Here is an 18,863-nt window from a genome sequence, read left to right as displayed (position 1 = left end):
AATCTCAAACTTGAAATGATTTGTTTTATATCAAAATCTTCTTGCATCGATTCCTGGTCACGATCACTTCTAGTTAACTCATCCCTATATATTAGTTTTGAAAGTTTCATATTTTTTTTGAATCTTTGGCATGCCAGTGTCATCTTAAAAACAGCAAAAGCTAAACCGGTAAATTTGTACCAAAAGTGGTTTGACAGCACAAACCAATGGAAACCCACTGCTCCAAAACCAAGCAACTTCACAGTTGTAAAAACAACCCAAAGTACTCTTTTCCATTGAAACAACCATCTTCTCATCACAGTTCCTTAAAGCTACCAAAAACACTGAATCCTAACTAACACCCATCTACAACAACTGAGGAGGGCAAAAAGTAATGACATAACGAGAAGCCCTGCATCGATTAAGACTCGAAGAATCATCATAAGCATAGCTATAAGCCTTGGGACAAATGGCCTTAAACAAATGAGCAAACAGAGTAGGCTTGCAAGAATTGGGATTTGCATATTCTCCCGTGCAGCAATACTTAGCCGATTGCATAGCCAAGCAGGCGCTCTTGCACCCCACAACCCTGCTCCCCCTCCTCACTTCCAGCGCCGATGGGCAGCAAATGTTCACATCGACCTCACACGACGCCACCCCGCACCCAACCCCTCCGCCCACCGGCTTCATCGACACCGGCAAGTTGAACCCATCCACCAAGCTCACATCATAGAAATGCAGGGGAGATGAGGACGACCCTAATGTCATCTCCACCAACGTGGCTGGCGGCTCGCCGCCAGCCCCGTGACAATGTAGCTGCCCACCGCAGTCGCCAGTCTCACATTGGCCCTTGCCGTTGGAGTCAAAGCTGCAGCCTTGTCTGCCCCATATCCTCCCCGACCACTTGTCCGGTACGTCAATGACTACTTCTTGCCCGCTTCCGAGGAAGAATCCGCCGTCTTTGAGCGTGTTCTGCCCTGCTCCGCCGAGAATTCCCGGCCATATGGTTTCGTTGCAGTTGTTGACTATGATGATTTGCTCCCCATCTGCACAAAAAGAAGTAAAAGAAGAACATTACAAATTGAAGTTCGTGGATTCAAGACGAGATAAGGAGAGATCAGTACTTATGAAACCAATTGAAGAACAGAGAAGGATGCAGAGCAGAAGTGAAACAGCTGCCATGACTAGAAACCTTGAAAGAAGCTGCAGGACACACAAAGATACATATAACTGAGTTCAATCTCCTTTTCTATGTCACTTTCACTTTCAGATAAAGGGCAATATTCTTTTCTTCTTAATGGGGCTTTCCTTTTCCTCATCCACAAATATGCCAAATTTTCGCGTTATGATATTGATTTTGTTAGGAATCACGACTCTAAGCTAAGCTTTCATGACTTTGTTTTGAGCTTCTCTAGAAGATCTCATTGATACGAAGATGTGTTCTTTATAAACCCATAATCAACTCTTTGATTAGCGCAGGTGGGACACTCTTCCCATCAATCCTCGACAGATATAGTATTCTGACATGGATTTGTCTCTCAAACACGACCGTTTGGAATCTTAAAACATGTTCAGTTTCTTTTGTTGTATATTCTTCTTCGGTTGTCGTTTAAAGATCTGTTTTTTTTTTCTCCTTTTCTTTTTGTAAAGACAATTGGAATGGATGGATTTGAAGTGAAGAAAAACTTATTCTATCTTTCTTTGTGAGAATATATTCGTCTAGTTGATTTGGAAAGTACTTCAACATTGAAAATTGAAAATAAGGATGAAAAAAAGACCAGAATTCTCTTGACCAATCAACCTAAAGGTTCCTATCTATATCCTGTTGAGATATGATTCAAAGTATTCAAAATGAAGATATGATTTGAAGTAGTTGAGATATGATTCAAATATTCAAACTACCAAGATTTTAGGAGATTTTAGGAGATTGTTAGTAGATTTGAATTTATCTATATTTGCATGATTTACTATTTCTGGTCTAGTGTATGAGGTATAAATACTGGAATTGTGTAACCCTCTAGGCATCAAGTCAGTAGACATTAATAAAGCACTGCAGCTTCTATCTATTCTCATCTATTCTCATCTATTCCTATCTCTTTCACTATCCCTCTTTCCAACATATCCTGACCAGCAATGTTATGGAAGACCCAAAATTCAAGCGCATTTCTCGACTATAATATTTTAGTTTTTTAGTGTCGGTTGGGTTCTTAAACTCTAAAACTTTTTTAATTACATCTTAATGATGGATGTGATTCGTCAATTCCTTAATTTGTGGGGGTTATTTATGTTAAAGCTGCAGAGAGTGTTAATGGTTTTGGTCTTTTTTATTCTTGTCCAATAAGATTGCAAGTAAAAGATATCAATAACCAAAGAAAAAGGGAACTGAAAGAAAGAAGTTGGAGAACAATTTGTCATTTCAGAATATAATACAAACATTTTTTTTAAAATTAAAAACATAATAAAGAAAGTAGAGAAAAAATTATTAATCTTATTTACTTTTTAACTTTTACATCTTTCTTTTTCTATTCTTACTTTGATAGGTAGAACACATAGAACTATTTCGTCTCTCATGATTGTTAAATTCAAAAGAAAGAGGAAAAAAATGGTTCGCGAAGCTATTTTTATGTTGAATGAATAACGACAAAATTGAAGTATACAATTCAACTAGTTCAAAGACTATATTTTTTTTAAAGGTAAAAGAGAAATTGTAACGTGGTTGGGTTACTTTATGTTAGTATTATAATGTTTAACCATGCTAAGATCTTAGCATGTAAGATGGAAGGAATAACAGCATATTTGGAAAGTGGCAAATGGCTCTCAAAAGATTATGCTTTGAGCTCTTTAAAAATCTTTTGAATAAGAAATGGCTTTATAGGGATTTGATTGGAATATAGTGCCGTGGATGTGTACTTGTTCAAGCATGACACTTATACTCCTATACTTTTTATTGTTATTATTAAACTAAAATTGTTCTCTCGGTATCTCGAAAATTAGAATATAATAACCCAAAACGATAAAGAATCAACCCAATTTTAGAACAAATTACCTTGATCAAGAGTAAAGAAAACTCATGATTCGAATAATAGTTTGATCAAAGTTACTCAAATGATTTTAGCATGCAAATTTAAATACAAACACGCTAATACCGGGACCTTTCCCAATGAATTTCATGGCAAACCTCCAAGTGAAATCTAGGAACTGCCAAGTCCCATCAAATCCATGGAATTCATTATAGCAAGAAGTTAAACCAACCATAAGTGTAGATATCCCATTTAGGTCATTGCAACTCGTACGATGAGAAGCTGAAACCCGATCGTCCCTCGTTTGTAGATTTAAGTTCAAGCTTCTGAAATGGGCTGCAGATTTCAAGCAGTAATTGTCAATCACTCTGCCAAAGCAGAGAGTTGTGTTCAACATGTGCATATAAAAAGGATTCATACCTACTATTAGGGTCATAGTAGAAGCCACTGATGGAACCATCGCTACAAGAGAAGCAAACATAATAAAAACCAGCTATAGTTAACCCGCAATCTGTTCCAACGTTCACAAAGTATTGCTCCTTCCATCTCTGCACCAAATACGAAAAGAAACCATGCTTCTTAGTCTAAAGAAGATAATTATATTTATGGTAATTGAAGCAGCAACGGTGGGGAGATCAGAATACCATAAATATGCATGGATAATTACTAAGATCCAAAGATTTTCCACCATCAACTTCCACCTGGTTCTGGAACAGATATTTTAAAAAGGTAAAGTAAATAAACCATTTCCTATGGAGCTAAAAGTACTGATGAAAGGATGAACCGACTATGGGGTCCTCACCATCAGAGGACAAAATGAAGGAAATTTGGTCCAGTGCCTAATATCATCTTCTGGTCTGGAAAATGGTAAAAAAAAATTAAGTAAATAGGTTTAAATTTTGATGTTCCTACTGAGATCAAAGTCCATGTCAGTAATAACTTTGTTTTGGAACAGTATTCAAACAAGCTTGGTGATTCTTATTAATTTATACATTAGTTACATACGCTGCTTGCCATTTTCCAGTGAAGAAATTATAATTCTTGCCATCTACAATCTCTCCTTCCCAAAAGGTTACTACCTGCCACAATCAGAAAAACCAAATGAAATTTTGAATGAAGCTATAATAAGATCAGATCAAATAAGGTCTAGATGCATTCAGTAGATTCCAGCATCCAAGTTCTTAAAATCATAGATTTCAGGAAGTATAGTCTTTCAAATAGAATTGAACAAAGTAACTCAGGAACCCTGCATTTTAGATGTTTAATTTATATTTACAGTAATTATAAAGTTGCTCTAGATAGATATGAGCTACTTTGTCATTAACTACAATAATTATTTTTAACCATTTCAAAGTTAACTCTTTCTCACAACTGTTTATCTCAATCTCTCCCAATTGATACAAAAGGTGATACCTCCGTTGGCCATTCTTAAGCTATGGTTGAAGATGAATGAGAGAACATTTGAAGGCCCCTCTCTAGATTTTTGTTGAACTTTGTGGCTTCATTTAAATTTCTTTGGCTCTTTTGGTGAGATCATTTTAGGAAATAAAAAATTCTGGAGACGAGGCAATAGTCCATAAACCTCTCTACTCCATTCCCCCATAGTCTTCCTCCATATACTAACTAGAGCCATTTTATGCAAGATTTTTAAGATAAGACGACATATGAGTGGTTTTACATTATTTTTATAATTGGAATAGATATGGAGAAGATTGAAAGGGATATTGTTTGCAAAGGATTGGAATGAGAATTCATTTTAAATTCTTATAAAACATTCCATAAACTTGCAGAGAAGAAAAGATGACGAGGGCTCACGAAAATGGGAGATTAGGAATGTCATCCTCTACCCATGGAAAAACCAATCCATGAAAATACTTCCCAAGTTGCACAGATTAATGATCATATTCTCATTCCTACTTCAGAAACATGGCAATGGAAAGTGAGAATCCTTTTTGTGGGGCAAGAAACAGTAACTTCTTTTGTTTTAGGTACACAAATTAAGAATTATTCTGTAGTTCCCACTCAAGAAAACAATAGGAACAGAAATAAGGGAGAATTACTCAGTCTCTGAATAAATAAACATAATCGCAGTCATACCATACATTTCAAACCATATTTTAACAACAAAAGATTCTGTATTGTTTTAGTTGATTCAAATGCATTATGTGTTTTGCCTTTTGCAATTCGAGTTATCCTTGTCAGAACCTACAGAGCTTGAAAGAAATACTCAAAGTACTTTCATTCTCAAGAGAGGATTGAAGAGCAGCAATGATGCAATATATTGCGTAAGATCCAATATCAAGCATGTGCAGCACATTCTCAAGTAAAAATCAAAGAGGAAAATACTCTCATTTGAATAAGTTAGCTCACACTAAAAACAATATCAGGAGATCAAACGGGTTTAAGAAAGAACATGAACAGAATTAAAACAAAAGGAAAAAAAATGGAGGTGATTACGCAACATAAATTTTCAATAAATTATGAAATGAAAAAGACAACGTAGAACCATAACCACATAAGTCCACACACAATATACAAGAAAAGATTGATCATCCCATAAAAGTCATAAACCGTGGGCATCATAATCCAAAGCCACGTGTGAAAGTAATCAAGAACAGTCCTTTTAGCTTTAAATGTTAAGAATCACAAAAAAAAAAAAAAAAAAAAAAAAAAAAAAAAAAGAATTGTGTTTACACTCAATCCTCAAAGGAAACAAAGAGTTACCGGTGTGTCCGCCATGGGAACATTGAGAGCCTCCATCGTACCACAGAGATATCCATGGTCAAGGTCCAATCCCTGAATTCGTACATTTACCCTCCACGCCTCATCCTTCTGATTATTAGAGACATTTTGAGTACCGGAGAACGCCTGGTACAAAAATCACAAGGTCACTTGAAGATAATCTCAAGTATTAAACCGAAATCATAATGGCACACGGTAAGTTAAGTATTGAATCAACAACAAATTGGAGAAAATTAACCTGTCCAACACTCAACAACGTACAAGCCTGAGGAGTACTTTGCCTAGAATCAGCACCTACCAGAAAAAATCAGGATGAGAAACACAAATCAATTTCCAAAAAGCAACTGAAGTATAATTTGGCTTAGGTTTCTGAGCTAATTGATAACACGTTGATCCAATCCATAGATAATAATAAAATAAAAATAAAATAAAAAAAACCCTAGTTTCAGAATCGATTACAGCTACAGCTGTGGGACAATTTAGGAGAAGGATGAATGATGAGAAATGGAATTACCTGAGATTTGAGAAGGCGCGGAGCTCTCAACTCGCACCGGCATCTCCTTCCCGCTAATTTTCCGGTGGCTGCAATCAGCGAGCAGTTTTAAAACTAGAACTGAACCTGGAAGGGCCTAATGAGATGAGAAAATTGAAAAAAAAAAAAAAAAAAAAAAAAAATCTTTTTTTTTTTAATTTAAAAAAATTGAAATATCATAATATTTTTTAATTAGAAAGAAAATCTCCTAATATTTTTTAATTAATTGACCTTTGAGATTAATGAAAAGTTATTGCTAAACCATAATTTGCAGTCATAATCAACCTATTAATTACATCATTTCATTAAATGAACGAAAACAATTTCTCTAAATTAATTAAATTTTGAAAATGAAGATTACGTTAGGTTAAAAAATTCAATAATTTGAAAAACTCGATCAACTCAAGAATTTTAGTTAGGTTAAAAAATGTTAAAATACACCCGTCTATTTATATATTTATTTTATTATTATTATTATTATTATTATTATTATTATTATTATATATATTATCATTTATTCTATAAAAAAAAAAAACTCATAAATTAAAATTTTAAGTCTTTAGAATTTGAAATAAATGTGTCGAATAAATAGAACCAACCCAGTCAAAATAATTTATGGTTAGGATGAGTTTCGAGAGTTTCTTAGTCTAAAGTATCATATCTTAGTTGATAAAGAATCAAAGTAAAAACGGTATGTCAAATGATTGGAAATCACAATAAACTTAGCTCTAGTGATAAAAAATCAATCCAAGAGATATTAAAATTCGAATTACTTTGTTTATCAAATATCTCAACATAAGAACATTTGTTTTGCCTTCGAATCACTTCATAAACAAGATTGATCATGTCAAGTTTGAATGATTCTAAACACAATCTAAACGGTACAAAATTGCAAAGAAACTTAGTCATTGGTTACAGACAAACACAAATGCTCTTTTTAGTACATTTTCTAAGTATACTTTTACAATGATAACTTTATATACCCTCAAAATAAAATGTATTCGACTCTCAATCGAAAATGTATTCGACTAAGATCAATGACTCAACACATACGTGGAACATGTGACACTTTTTCATAACTCTCTCTTTCTTATAGCTCACTTTTAGCCTACGCTAACCCTATAAATATATTAAAAAATTTCATTAATGTCCTTTATAAATACCTATAAAACATTTATTAACCTAACAACCCCAATATAAATGCTAATAACAAACTCTTTTAATTTTGAAAATCAATTATTAGCTCAAATAATTGATTTATTAGATGTTTTTAAAGCTTAAGATATCATAATCTATTATTAAACATAAAGTTAAATATACATTATTCACAAATTAAATGTCGTAATTATTTCATGTCTCATAAGCTAACCAATCTTAATCATCCAAAATCATCGGCCTTCCGAAAGAACAGACTCCGCCACCGACGACGAACTCGTCACATTCCTCTCCGTCGACACCGGATAAGACATCGAAAAATCATCCAATCCATCGCCGATACTACCCCCATTACGCCGCCTCAAATTCAAGAACACATTACCAGAGAGCCGCCACCGGAGCGTTGCGAGCTCCGGCAGCGGCGCATCAGCCTCCAAATACTGCAAAACCTGGCGCATAGTGGGGCGAACCGCCGGCGAGGAATGAGAACAGAGCAACCCAAGTTTGAGAACCAATTCGAGCTGTGAAGGGTCGAAATTTCCTCCCAGTTTTGGGTCGGCGGTTCTGAGAATGTCGCCGTTAGACCAACAGGAGAAAACCCAATCCATTAATATGAAATCATCCGCTTCATCTTGCTGGTGGATTGGCCTTCTCCCGCAGCCCACTTCCAGAAGAAACGCTCCAAATGCGTACACGTCTGTTCTTGTTGTGGCTCTCCCTGTTCTTATGTGCTCTGGCGCTAGATACCCAAGAGTACCAACGACATGGGTGGTTCGAGGATCGGCGCCACGGTCGTGCATTTTAGCCAAACCAAAGTCCCCCAATCTGCCATTGAATTCTGCATCAAGCAGCACATTGCTAGCCTTCACATCTCTATGAATCACTACCTGTTCGCACTGTTCATGAAGATAAAACAGCCCCGACGCCACCCCTTTTATTATCTCAAACCTCTGCTCCCAATTGATTGTGACTTCCGGCCAGTCGTGTAAATATGTGTCCAAGCTTCCATTCGGCATGTATTCATACACTAAAAACAGCTTTTCTCTCCGCCGGCAGTACCCCAGCAACGCCACCAGGTTCCGGTGTCGGAGCCGCCCTACACTCACTATCTCCGCCACGAATTCCTTCATCCCCTGTCTTGATTCATGAGATATCTTCTTTACAGCGACTTCAATTTTTGAATTTGGTAAAACCCCTTTGTAAACTCGACCGAATCCTCCAAAACCCAGAAATTCTTTTTCTCTGAATCCCTTTGTGGCTATGTATAGATCCTTGTATTTGAATCTTTGGGGTCCATATTCCAGCTCCCAATCCTCTAAAACCTCTGCGAATTTCCGCCGCCGATGAATCAAGAAAACTGCACCTAAAACCGCCGTTAAAACTACTGAACTGCAAATCAACGGCAACCCCACCGTCAGAAATTTGGATCTCTGTTTTTTCTCCGACCGAGGTGGAAGCTCCGGTAGTTGAGACAGAGCAAGCCGAGGGACTTCGCCATTGATTTTGAAGCTCCAACCCAGAACGTAATGCGCCGTCGTAATGGACCCTGTCGACGAGGAGAATCCGACGAACATGATTTCGTTGATGACTGACGACAAATCCCGCCGGAAAGACAATAGGGGAGTTTTGGGTTTATGGATTATCTCAATTGGAGCCATAGTAACATCAATTCGTTTATCAATCCCATCGTATTCAACCCAAACTTGCATCAATTCGCCACTAATTAACGTCAAATTCTTAAATTCACCGTCGACCCAATACCCAGCCGGCGCCGCCCGTTCCGACACAAGTCCGTTAATGTTGATTCCGACATGGTTTCTGTTGATATCTTTAAGGTCTAGATTCTGTATCGTGTCAAGTTCAATGGCGAAGATATGATTTGTTTCGTTCCCATTGTTGGACTCATTGAACAAACCGAGGCTCTCGCTCGGCCGAGCTCCGGGAAGACCTCTCGACGGTGAAACAACGAAGGCAATTCCATGGCCGGCGAGATCATGATATTCAGATTTTATGGCGAAGACGAACGTTGCAGAGAAGGAGAAAACAGAGGAATTCGTTGATTGGTTCTTAAAGGAAATGGAATTGGGGTAAAAAGCATGGCCAATTTGTTGGTCGACGTCGTTGGTTAGCTTCAAAACGCCATTGGTGGTTATTTCGGCGACGCCGTCGAGGCTGAGATCGCCGGAGCGGAAGCCATTGAAGGTGAAGCCGAGATCTTCAGAAGCTCCAGAAGCTAAAAAAATGGGTATTGAAAAAATTAACATGAAAATAAGGATCGCCGCCATTACCTGTTCTTATGAAATTTTCTATCTCTCTGGTTTGCATATTAATCAATCAATATTTGTATCTGTTGAATTTTTGTGCTCCGGCAACGACGTGAGTGATAGGAAGCCTTTTTTACTTATTTTCAAGTCAACGAATTTGACTTTGAGTTCATCTCAACCGTCGGTTGGATTGTGGCTTCAACGGTCTAGATTTTAGCCTTTTTCATATGTGAACAGTTCTGTCATTTTCTACTTATAAAAATGTTTATTTAAATAGTGGAATTACCATTTTGATCCCTTCTACATTGTGGCGTTGAATTTAGTCGTTGTGAAAATATTAAATTTAATATTTGTTGTTTTATTCAATTTTCTAAAATGTTCCTAATTCGGGTACTAAAGCTATAAAAAAATATTTCAAAAAAAGACAACAAAATTTGACTCTAATATACAAATTAAATTATCAATTTTTACAATTTTTATAGAGTGATTTTAATATGTGAAAAATGTTTGCTTTTTATATATAAAAAAACCCATAAAATTTAAATGGGTGTTATGTTTATGTAATAGCTTGAGTCCACTACGAGTATATATCGTCCATTTTGGTCTGTTACACTTTACGATTTTAAAACGCATTTACTTTTCAGACTCTTATAAGAAATGATTCGTTACATATCGTCATCAACCTCACGGTTTTGAGATGCATCTACTAGGGAGAGGTTTCCACGCCCTTGTAAAGAATGTTTCGTTCCGGTACGCAGGATCTCAGAGTTGGTGCATAAAATAGTCAACTTCATCTCATTTGACTTTAATTTTTATTTTTTTTACACTACAAAATGCAATTCTAGAAAATGATAATTACCCCGTCCATGGAAAGACCAATAAAGAATATATATATATATATATATATATATATATGTCTTGATAACCATGATATTTAAAACTTTGGACAAATTCTATTTTTTTTTTTTGGAAGTGATTGAAATGAAGTTGACCGCTGTTGCCTTTTTCACGTCCAAATAATTGTTAAATTAGTTTTATATGATTTAAGTTGCACAACCAATTGGATAATGAAAATTCCACGACCGCTAATTTAGGGAATGATCATGTATTTATATAATTAAAGAATATTTTTTTCTATTGGGTCAAGGCTTTTTGGAGAATCTCAAAACAAAGTCACGAGAGCTTCCACTCAAAGTAGACAATATCATACAATTGTGGAGAGTCATGTTCATCTAACACAAGCTTTAGAATTCGAATTAAATCTAAACGAGAGTAATTAAAATATGATGGTTAAAAAATACTTAAAATAATTTATAATTTAAATATTTTTTGGTGACTCAATGAAGGATCACAAATTCTAATTATTACTCTATTAACATAATTTTAACTTAAATTTAAATGATAAAAAATATATTTTATATTTTATTTTTTATTTATAATTTAATTTAAAAATGAAGTATAAAGTTATTGGTTGCTATTAATTAATTAAGACTTTAAATTTCATTTAGCTTAACAAATATGGTTTGATTTATTTCCCCAATAATTTACAGCAATTTCAACTTTTTGACCAATGATAAATATATATATATTTTAATCTAAAGTCTTCCTCTTAAATTTTGTAGCCCAAGGCATTGGCCACCCAATAAGATAATAGAAAAACATATCATATGATATAAATATTTATTAAAATAATGTGTTTTTTTAAACTAAAATTAACAACAAACTTTTTAAAGTATGCTCTAAGAACCATCATAATAATTAGAGACCCTGTAGCAAGATATTGCTTACAAGGGGAAGGGTAAGAGTGTCATTTTTTAATTTAAGTTTCGGTGTCTCGTTAAGTATTATACACCTAAACTTTGATTTAGAAAACATAATATTGTAAGATTAGAAGTAAATCGACGCAAATAAAAATATTTTGTAATGAAACTGTGAGATCCCACCTCGATTGGAGTGGAGAACGAAACATTCTTTATAAGTATCTAGAAACCTCTGTCTAGTAGAGGTGTTAGGGGAAGCCCAAAAGGGAAAACTGAAAGAGAATAATATCTATTAGCAGTAGGCTTGGATCGTTACAAATGGTATCAGAGCCAGACACCGAACAATGTGTCAGCGAGAAGAATGAGGCCCGAAGGGGGTGGACACGAAGCAGTGTGCCAACAAAGACGTTGAGTCCCGAAGGGGAGTGGATTGGAGAGTCCCACATCAATTGGAGAAAGGAACAAGTGCTAGCCTACTAAAGCTCTAAGTTGGTGCATAAATGGTCAACCTCATTTAAATTTATTTTAAAAAAAAATAAATTGACTCAAATAAAAATTAAAAAAAGAGGGTAATATAGTCCATAAAAAAGGCTACATAAATACAAACATATTAATGAATGACTTAACCTATACTTTGAAATTTATTTTCTTTTAATTCTCATAAAGTTATGGTTGGCTTCATATAACATCAATTATATCCAAATAATTGTAAATTGAAATTAATTTATAAAAAAAAATAGAGTAATCAAGTAATTTAGTATAATTATTTAATTATAATTGTCGTTCTATAATAATTTTAATTTTAGCTCCGGTAATTTAAAAAAACATAAAAAATTCTTGAGTTGTCTTTCGTATGGACATTATAAAATATTTAGGCACCACGACTTCGAAATATTTGGGTATCTCATATTTAAATAAAAAAAATTGAGTAATTCTAATATAAATTCTAATTCGAAATATTTGAATATCTCAACCTCACGGTTTTAAAACGCGTCCAATATAGAGAGATTTCCATAGTCTTATAAGGAATGCTTCGTTCTCCAATCGATGTGAAATTTCACAATCCACCTCTCGTGAGGACTCAACGTCCTTCTTGGCACATCGCCTGGTGTTTGGCTCTGATACCATTTCTAACAGCTCAAGCTCACCACTTTGATACCATTTGTAATAGTCCAAGCCCATCACTACCCGATATTGTCCGCTTTAGCCTGTTACGTATCGTCGGCCTCATGATTTAAGGAGATGTTTCTACACTTTTATAAAAAATGCTTTATTACTCTCTCCAAACGATATGAGATCTTACGAAACTTCCGAAACGAAATAATAAAAAAGTAAATTTTGAACATTAATTTAGTTTTTGAAGAAATGAGGTTTGAAGTGGAATAAAGTTATTGGTATTATTTTATGTTTCCACTCTCTTACTTAATTACATTAAGATAGTGATAAACATGCCCAAAATAGAATACACTTTCATATAAATCTAATTATTTAGTTTGACTAACTTTTTAAATTCAAACTAAATCTAAAAAAAATTAAAAGGGGTTATTTAAAGATATTTGAATAGATCTATAGATATGCTTCATTGATTTGTTTAGGCACTCACATGGGACACGAGTAATCACAATTTATGGGTCTTTTTTTTAATCTCGAACATTGATTGGTACCATTTGTAGTACTCTTCTAGTGATCGTTTGCAGTTATAAAGCATGTTTTGCTCTCTAATAGGCAATGCTTCTGAGGATGCTTCCCATATGTACTTCACGAGTCCTTCGAGCTTTACACCCGCTTCGACACCTCGAGATCCCAAAAGGATGTTTTCAAACTATGTCTCTCAATTTTCTAAATTCTCCCACGAAAAAGAATCTTGGAATCTCGAAAAGCAAAGCATAGTTGATAAGATAAGGAATCAATACAAGGGGAATAAGATTCGGAATACCTTGTTGATCGAATATCTCAAGACAAGAACATTGTTTGAGATTCGAATCACTCCATAAGGAAGATCGATCATGTCTAGCTTGAATGATTCTTGTTGATCAAATATCTCAAGACAAGAACACTTGATTGAGATTCGAATCACTCCACAAGCAAAATTGATCATGTCGAGCTTGAATGATTCTACATGCAACCTAAACTACATAGAATTGTAAAGAAACTTAGTCATTAGCTAAAGAAGAGCAAAAATGCTTCTTTTACTATATCTTCAAGTCTGCTTACAAATACAACATATAAGGCTTTATATAACCTAAAAAATGAAACTATTAAAGGTATTTCAAGAATTGTAACATTCATACTTTATGGCCATAATTAGCCATTATGTAAATGTAACCGAAATTAAATAAAAAGTCTTAAAATACAATAACTCTAAATTACTCTAAATTCTAACCCACCCAAAATTTACAACAATCAAACTTCATTCTTCTTCAATGTAGCATGAATTGAAACATCTTTTGATAATTTTGACAACCTTCTCTTCACATCTTCATTGAAGTATATTGTATGATTGATGTCTCTTGGTTCATATCAATAGTAGAGCGGTGAAGCTTACAACACAAGATACAGCCATGGCCACATCATTGTTGACCTTATCTTTCATCCTCTTTGTTGTGTTTACCTTCATTACTCATCAAAATGTTGCAGCCCATCAAATGGTTGTCCATAGGCCCATTGAAGTGGACTTTTAGGCCTAATCCAATGCCTTGAAGCATGTGTAGTGAAATAGGAGCATATGGAATATACTATTATTGATAGGGCTCTCTAACGGTTCAAGCCCACCGCTAGTACATATTGTCTGCTTTGGCCCCTTATGTATCATCGTCAGCCTCACGATTTTAAAAATCTACTAGGGAGAGGTAAACCTTATAAGGAATGCTTCGTTCCTCTTTTCAACCGATGTGAGATCTCACAATCCACCCTCCTTGGGGCCCAATAGTTCACTTCGTTCCCATATCCAATCGACGTGGGATCTCACAATCTATCTCGTTGAGGGCCCAACATTACACTTTGTTCCTCTCTCAAATCGATGTGGGATCTCACAATCTACCCCCCTTGAGGGCCCAACATTACACTTCGTTCCTCTCTCAAATCGATGTGGGATCTCACAATCTACCCCTTTGAGGGCCAGCGTTCCACACCTTTATACTCTCCAGCCGATGCGGGATATCACAAATCCACCCCATTGGGGGGCTAGGGTTCCACACCCTTAAAAGGAATGTTTTGTTCCCCTCTCAAACCGATGTGCCCCTTGGAGGTTCAACGTCCTCGCTGGCACACCGCCCCGTGACTGACTTTGATACCATTTTTAACAGCCTAAGCCCACCGCTAGTAGATATTTTCCACCCTTGTAAGGGATGCTTCGTTCCCCTCTCCAACCTATGTGCCCCTTAGGGGCCCAACGTCCTCGCTCGCACACTGCCTTGTGACTGACTTTGATACCATTTTTAACAGCTCAAGCCCACAACTAGTAGATATTGTCCACTCTTATAAGAAATGTTTCGTTCCCCTCTCCAACCGATGTGCCCTTTGGGGACCCAGCGTCCTCGCTGGCACAACGCCCAGCAGCTGGCTCTGATACCATTTTTAACAGCGATAACCCATTGCTAGCAGATATTGTCCGCTTTGGCCTACTTATAAGAAATGCTTTGTTTCCTTCTCCAACTTATGTGTGATCTCACATGCTCTATCACTAATCATATTTTGAGATAGCAATTAAAATACTCGTTAACAAGCATCCTCTCAACACAAAGATCTATGGAGTCTCTCTTAAACAATCTTTTTGTTAGAGCAAGTCGACCTGTATCGCTATACCACAAACATAACTAGGACGTGTCCCTTTTGGTGAGCCTCAAAGAACCAAGACTTACCATCTTCTTTTTTGAACTCAAGAATGTTACTTTTTATTCCATTTTTTGAAAAAATTAAGATTATCTTTACCCAAAACATGTTGAAGCCATCATCATATGGGAAAAAAAAATCAAATTTTGTGAATATGCCATCCAATTTATCCTACAAACACCACAAAAACAAGTCCCGAACAGAGCGTGGAATCAAACCAACTAAACTACCCAATTCAATCAATCTCTTTCTATAAATGATCACAACTCCTATGATCCTGTGGCCGTCGATTCTCATACCTATATATACAACACAACCCCACTAAAACTTCAACAATGGCGGCCTCCGTCTTCTCCAAATCGGAATAATGCAGCGTCTGCATCAGCAGCACCGTCGAACCGGTGTCGAACCTCTGTTTTTCCATGTTCCTCTCCGACTGCCACCGCACTGTGTCGTGAGCCAACGGCCCCAACCACCCCATCATCTCCTCCATCGCCTCCCTCCACCCCACTGCCAGCGAGTGCCCGTCGTCGGCGCTCCTCATTTCCTCTTTCCCTCCTCCTCTCTTCCCCCAATTGTTTCTTCTCAACTTCGCCCTCACCTTCTCCTTTATTCTCGCCGGCAACATCTGATACAACTCCCCACGTGCGTCGTCCCCGATCGTCGTCGCCTCGTTCAGGCAGCGCTCAGCAAATAATATCACGTTTGCGTAGTTCAACGACAGCCCAGATCCCCCCACCGTCGTCGGCGGAGCTGAAGTGTATACTCTGTTATTCGTCGCCATCGATGAATCGAATTCCCCATACTCAATTCTGGGGTTGTTTTTTTCTCTAATCCCACTTGGAAATCGAATCAATTCCTTTTTCCCATTTTTAGGAATTGGGCCGGATTGTGTTACGAGTTTGTGTTCGTCGTCGCCGCCCACTTTCCGGTGTTCGCCATGGAAATTCCACCTCCATACTCTGTTACTGAGGTTTTGAATTTGTGGGTTTTGATCCAAAGAACAAACCTGGTCGGAAACGAATGGGCGGAAGACGGCGAAAATTCTAGCATAGATTACGCAAACTAATCGTGTCATTAATCCAACTGCGTAATCAAAACTCTGATTCCACAACGAAATTTCCTTGAAATGCTTTACGTCTTTTCTCTGCGAAGCGAGTTTTTTATCAAACATATCGAATTTCAACGGAACGCCCTGTTTCGGGGTTATCTCTTTCCGTTTCTGCATCCTCTTCTCCGACGCCTCCATTTCGACGAGAACTTCCATAGCAGAGTGAAGCTCCGCCGTGGCAAACACCAATTTCTCCATTTTCCCAATAAGCTTCGCAACATTCTTGAACCCCGAATCCGATTTCCCCCAATTAAAGATTCCAAGTTTCATATCGGAAAACACAAGATCAAACCGGGTGAGACCCAAATCGGCGCATTTCCGGCTGAGACGAGAAACAGAGGAGGCGGCATTGTTCAATTCCTCGAGACGCTCGGAGCAAGCGAGATTGAGAAGAAACTCCTCATCCATGGAATTCAAATATACAACACCCTTTGAGGGGATGACATCATTCCGAAGCTTAGAAATCTCTTTATCGGTAAGAGATCGATACAGAGAAATAAGGGCCGCCATGGTTTTAGCAGTGTCGAAGGCGAGGATCCGGAGAGTGGGAGGAGGGGTCTTGTCTTGGAAGAAGAAATGAAGAGTGTGATTAGAGGCGCCTTTGAGGGAACCGGTAAGCCATGGCATGGTGGCAACAACCATGGCGTCGAGATAAATCCGGCGAAGGGATACAAGGCGGTACAAGAAACAGAGAAACCAGAAGGGTTTAGAATGAATGGAGGAAGAAGATGGGTATAAGAAGCAGATGGGTTCTTCGTTAAAACGCGGTTAGACAGTTGGGATTTGCGAGATTAGGGGACAGAGGTGTAATCCAAGAAGGAAGTCGGTGGACAGGGGAGGGATTAATATTTTATTTAATGGAATAAGGAGAAGAACAGGAAATAAAGAACACAAAGAATGTTTGCGTGGATTATGCCATGTCGGCTAACCAAAGATTCTTGGTCAAAGTCAAACCCTCCAGCTTGTGTCCACCACAATTTTTTTTTTTCTATTTTTAATTTTTTTTTTTTTTTTGGAATGGTTTCATAATTGGATTTAAGTGATATTGTGTGTTACGGTTGTACTTTTGAAATGTGGGGCATTGTAATCTGAACCGGAACTTAAGTCTCATTTACATTTTTTGATTGCCTTTTTGGTTTTGTTGGAACTTAGGTGAGGTTTGTCTTTAGCCACACATGTTGCCTATGCGTGCATGTAATTTAATCGTGTGTGACACAACAATGTTGCATCTCATTGTTATCTTGGTTCCTAACAACACGACTCATGCATCGTAATGCTACCCCATGTTGTGAGACATATTGACCATCTTGGCTTGCTGAACATCCATCCATCTGAGTTCTCTCGATCTTGGGAATCTTGAGAATTGACCCATGTGGCGATCATCTCATCGAGACATCCTGAACATCCATCCATTTGAGTTCTCTCGAGCATCGAACTCTTCCGTGTCCAATTAAACCATTTACGACAAACATTCTGGATAGCAGGTGCATAATCTAAGTTCATGATTAAACGTTTAGTCTTCGTAGCATTAGTACCTACCAGCTCAGGGAAAAATAAAGAAGATGTGTGAAGTCCTGTTCATACTCGCAATGGACCTGTCGCCTTACTACAAACTAAAAAATTCTAAAGGTTTCCTATACCAGACCACTGAGAGGAAATATTTCTTGAAAAATGTTACAATTGGAGATAAATGGAAACGGGATCAAATGAGAGAAAGAGATCATGTCGAGAGACAACAAAGAGGGAGTAGATACTGGTGGGTCTCAAACAGAGAAAATAATCTTAGTTAGCTGAGGTATGCCGTTTGACTTTGATGAAACTATTGTTTAAGTCTTAAAATCTTGTGAACATAAATTAATTTAAAAGTTAGACGTTTATATCGGGATCTAGACGAATTAAACTACTAAAAATCCTCATGTGAACCTATGAAATAATGGAATATGATCATTGCCAAGAAGGTGACATATAATTTAATGGCTCAAGGTAATCAACTACACCAAGTTTCATTTTTAAAATATTTTAATTGTAGTGTACATAAATCAAATAAATAAACTAAATTTGATTTAAGTTCATCACAGATTCTCAAATATAAAAATGACATAGATATGTAACTTGTAATCAAGGGCACTTCTAATCTGATCCTTATACCAATATTATGAAATTATGTATGAAATATTAGCTAAATTAATAAAAATATTCTTAAATTTTGTATTAAATTATATTTAAACTTTCAAAATTTTTTAATAACATAAAAAAGTTTTTCAAAAATATTTCTAAATTTTAAAAATTTTTATTAATACCTTTCAAATTAAAAAAAAAGGTTTTTTACCATGAGATAAAAAAATACTCATAAAATTTTAAAAGTAACATTAACACCATCTATCTTTATTAAAAAAATTTAATTTTTTTTTACCATCAGCATGGGAAAAATAGGTACAAGAAAACCTCATAAATTATCTCCAAACTTTT

The 18,863-nt window shown here is 36.4% G+C and overlaps 3 protein-coding genes and 1 pseudogene across 4 annotated transcripts; all 4 read right to left on the bottom strand.

Moving 5' to 3' along the window:
- Positions 1 to 244: 244 nt before the first annotated feature.
- Positions 245 to 1,182, bottom strand: LOC111781013 (thaumatin-like protein). The gene is made up of 2 exons (XM_023661407.2): positions 1,104 to 1,182; positions 245 to 1,025 (listed from the first exon to the last, which is right to left on the bottom strand). Exons 1-2 carry the CDS (start codon positions 1,159 to 1,161, stop codon positions 346 to 348), a joined length of 738 nt encoding a protein of 245 aa, XP_023517175.1. The 5' UTR covers positions 1,162 to 1,182; the 3' UTR covers positions 245 to 345.
- LOC111781014 (glucose-induced degradation-like protein) lies at positions 894 to 6,407 on the bottom strand. 2 transcript variants are annotated; one of them, XM_087120044.1, is made up of 9 exons: positions 6,256 to 6,407; positions 5,980 to 6,035; positions 5,724 to 5,867; positions 4,005 to 4,078; positions 3,802 to 3,856; positions 3,644 to 3,706; positions 3,420 to 3,547; positions 3,232 to 3,335; positions 894 to 1,025 (listed from the first exon to the last, which is right to left on the bottom strand). In XM_087120044.1, exons 1-8 carry the CDS (start codon positions 6,296 to 6,298, stop codon positions 3,257 to 3,259), a joined length of 642 nt encoding a protein of 213 aa, XP_086976170.1. In that variant the 5' UTR covers positions 6,299 to 6,407; the 3' UTR covers positions 894 to 1,025; positions 3,232 to 3,256. The 2 variants fall into 2 exon arrangements, with proteins under 2 accessions (XP_086976170.1, XP_023517177.1); XM_023661409.2 differs by lacking the exon at positions 894 to 1,025 and having other exon boundaries at positions 3,038 to 3,335.
- Positions 6,408 to 7,525: 1,118 nt separating this feature from the next.
- On the bottom strand, positions 7,526 to 9,979 carry LOC111781869 (L-type lectin-domain containing receptor kinase IV.1 pseudogene; annotated as a pseudogene).
- Positions 9,980 to 15,410: 5,431 nt separating this feature from the next.
- Positions 15,411 to 17,207, bottom strand: LOC111781641 (protein PSK SIMULATOR 1-like). The gene has a single exon (XM_023662332.2). It carries the CDS (start codon positions 17,034 to 17,036, stop codon positions 15,534 to 15,536), a length of 1,503 nt encoding a protein of 500 aa, XP_023518100.2. The 5' UTR covers positions 17,037 to 17,207; the 3' UTR covers positions 15,411 to 15,533.
- Positions 17,208 to 18,863: the final 1,656 nt, after the last annotated feature.

The sequence above is a fragment of the Cucurbita pepo genome, chromosome 19 (assembly GCF_057944985.1).
Source record: "Cucurbita pepo subsp. pepo isolate OVF chromosome 19, ASM5794498v1, whole genome shotgun sequence".
In the NCBI taxonomy this organism is placed as follows: domain Eukaryota; kingdom Viridiplantae; phylum Streptophyta; class Magnoliopsida; order Cucurbitales; family Cucurbitaceae; genus Cucurbita; species Cucurbita pepo.
Note: the sequence above shows the minus strand (reverse complement) of the source record. Positions and strands in the feature narration are given on the sequence as shown.

Coding starts and splice junctions, on each gene's coding strand:
- LOC111781013 (XM_023661407.2), bottom strand. CDS start 1,161: ATGGCAGCTGTTTCACTTCTGCTCTGCATCCTTCTCTGTTCTTCAATT. Junction 1,026..1,103: donor TTCTTCAATTGGTTTCATAA/GTACTGATCTCT, acceptor CTTTTTGTGCAG/ATGGGGAGCAAATCATCATA.
- LOC111781014 (XM_087120044.1), bottom strand. CDS start 6,298: ATGCCGGTGCGAGTTGAGAGCTCCGCGCCTTCTCAAATCTCAG. Junction 4,079..5,723: donor TTCCCATGGCGGACACACCG/GTAACTCTTTGT, acceptor TGATTGTGGCAG/GTAGTAACCTTTTGGGAAGG. Junction 3,336..3,419: donor TACTATGACCCTAATAGTAG/GTATGAATCCTT, acceptor TGAAATCTGCAG/CCCATTTCAGAAGCTTGAAC.
- LOC111781641 (XM_023662332.2), bottom strand. CDS start 17,036: ATGGTTGTTGCCACCATGCCATGGCTTACCGGTTCCCTCAAAGGCGCC.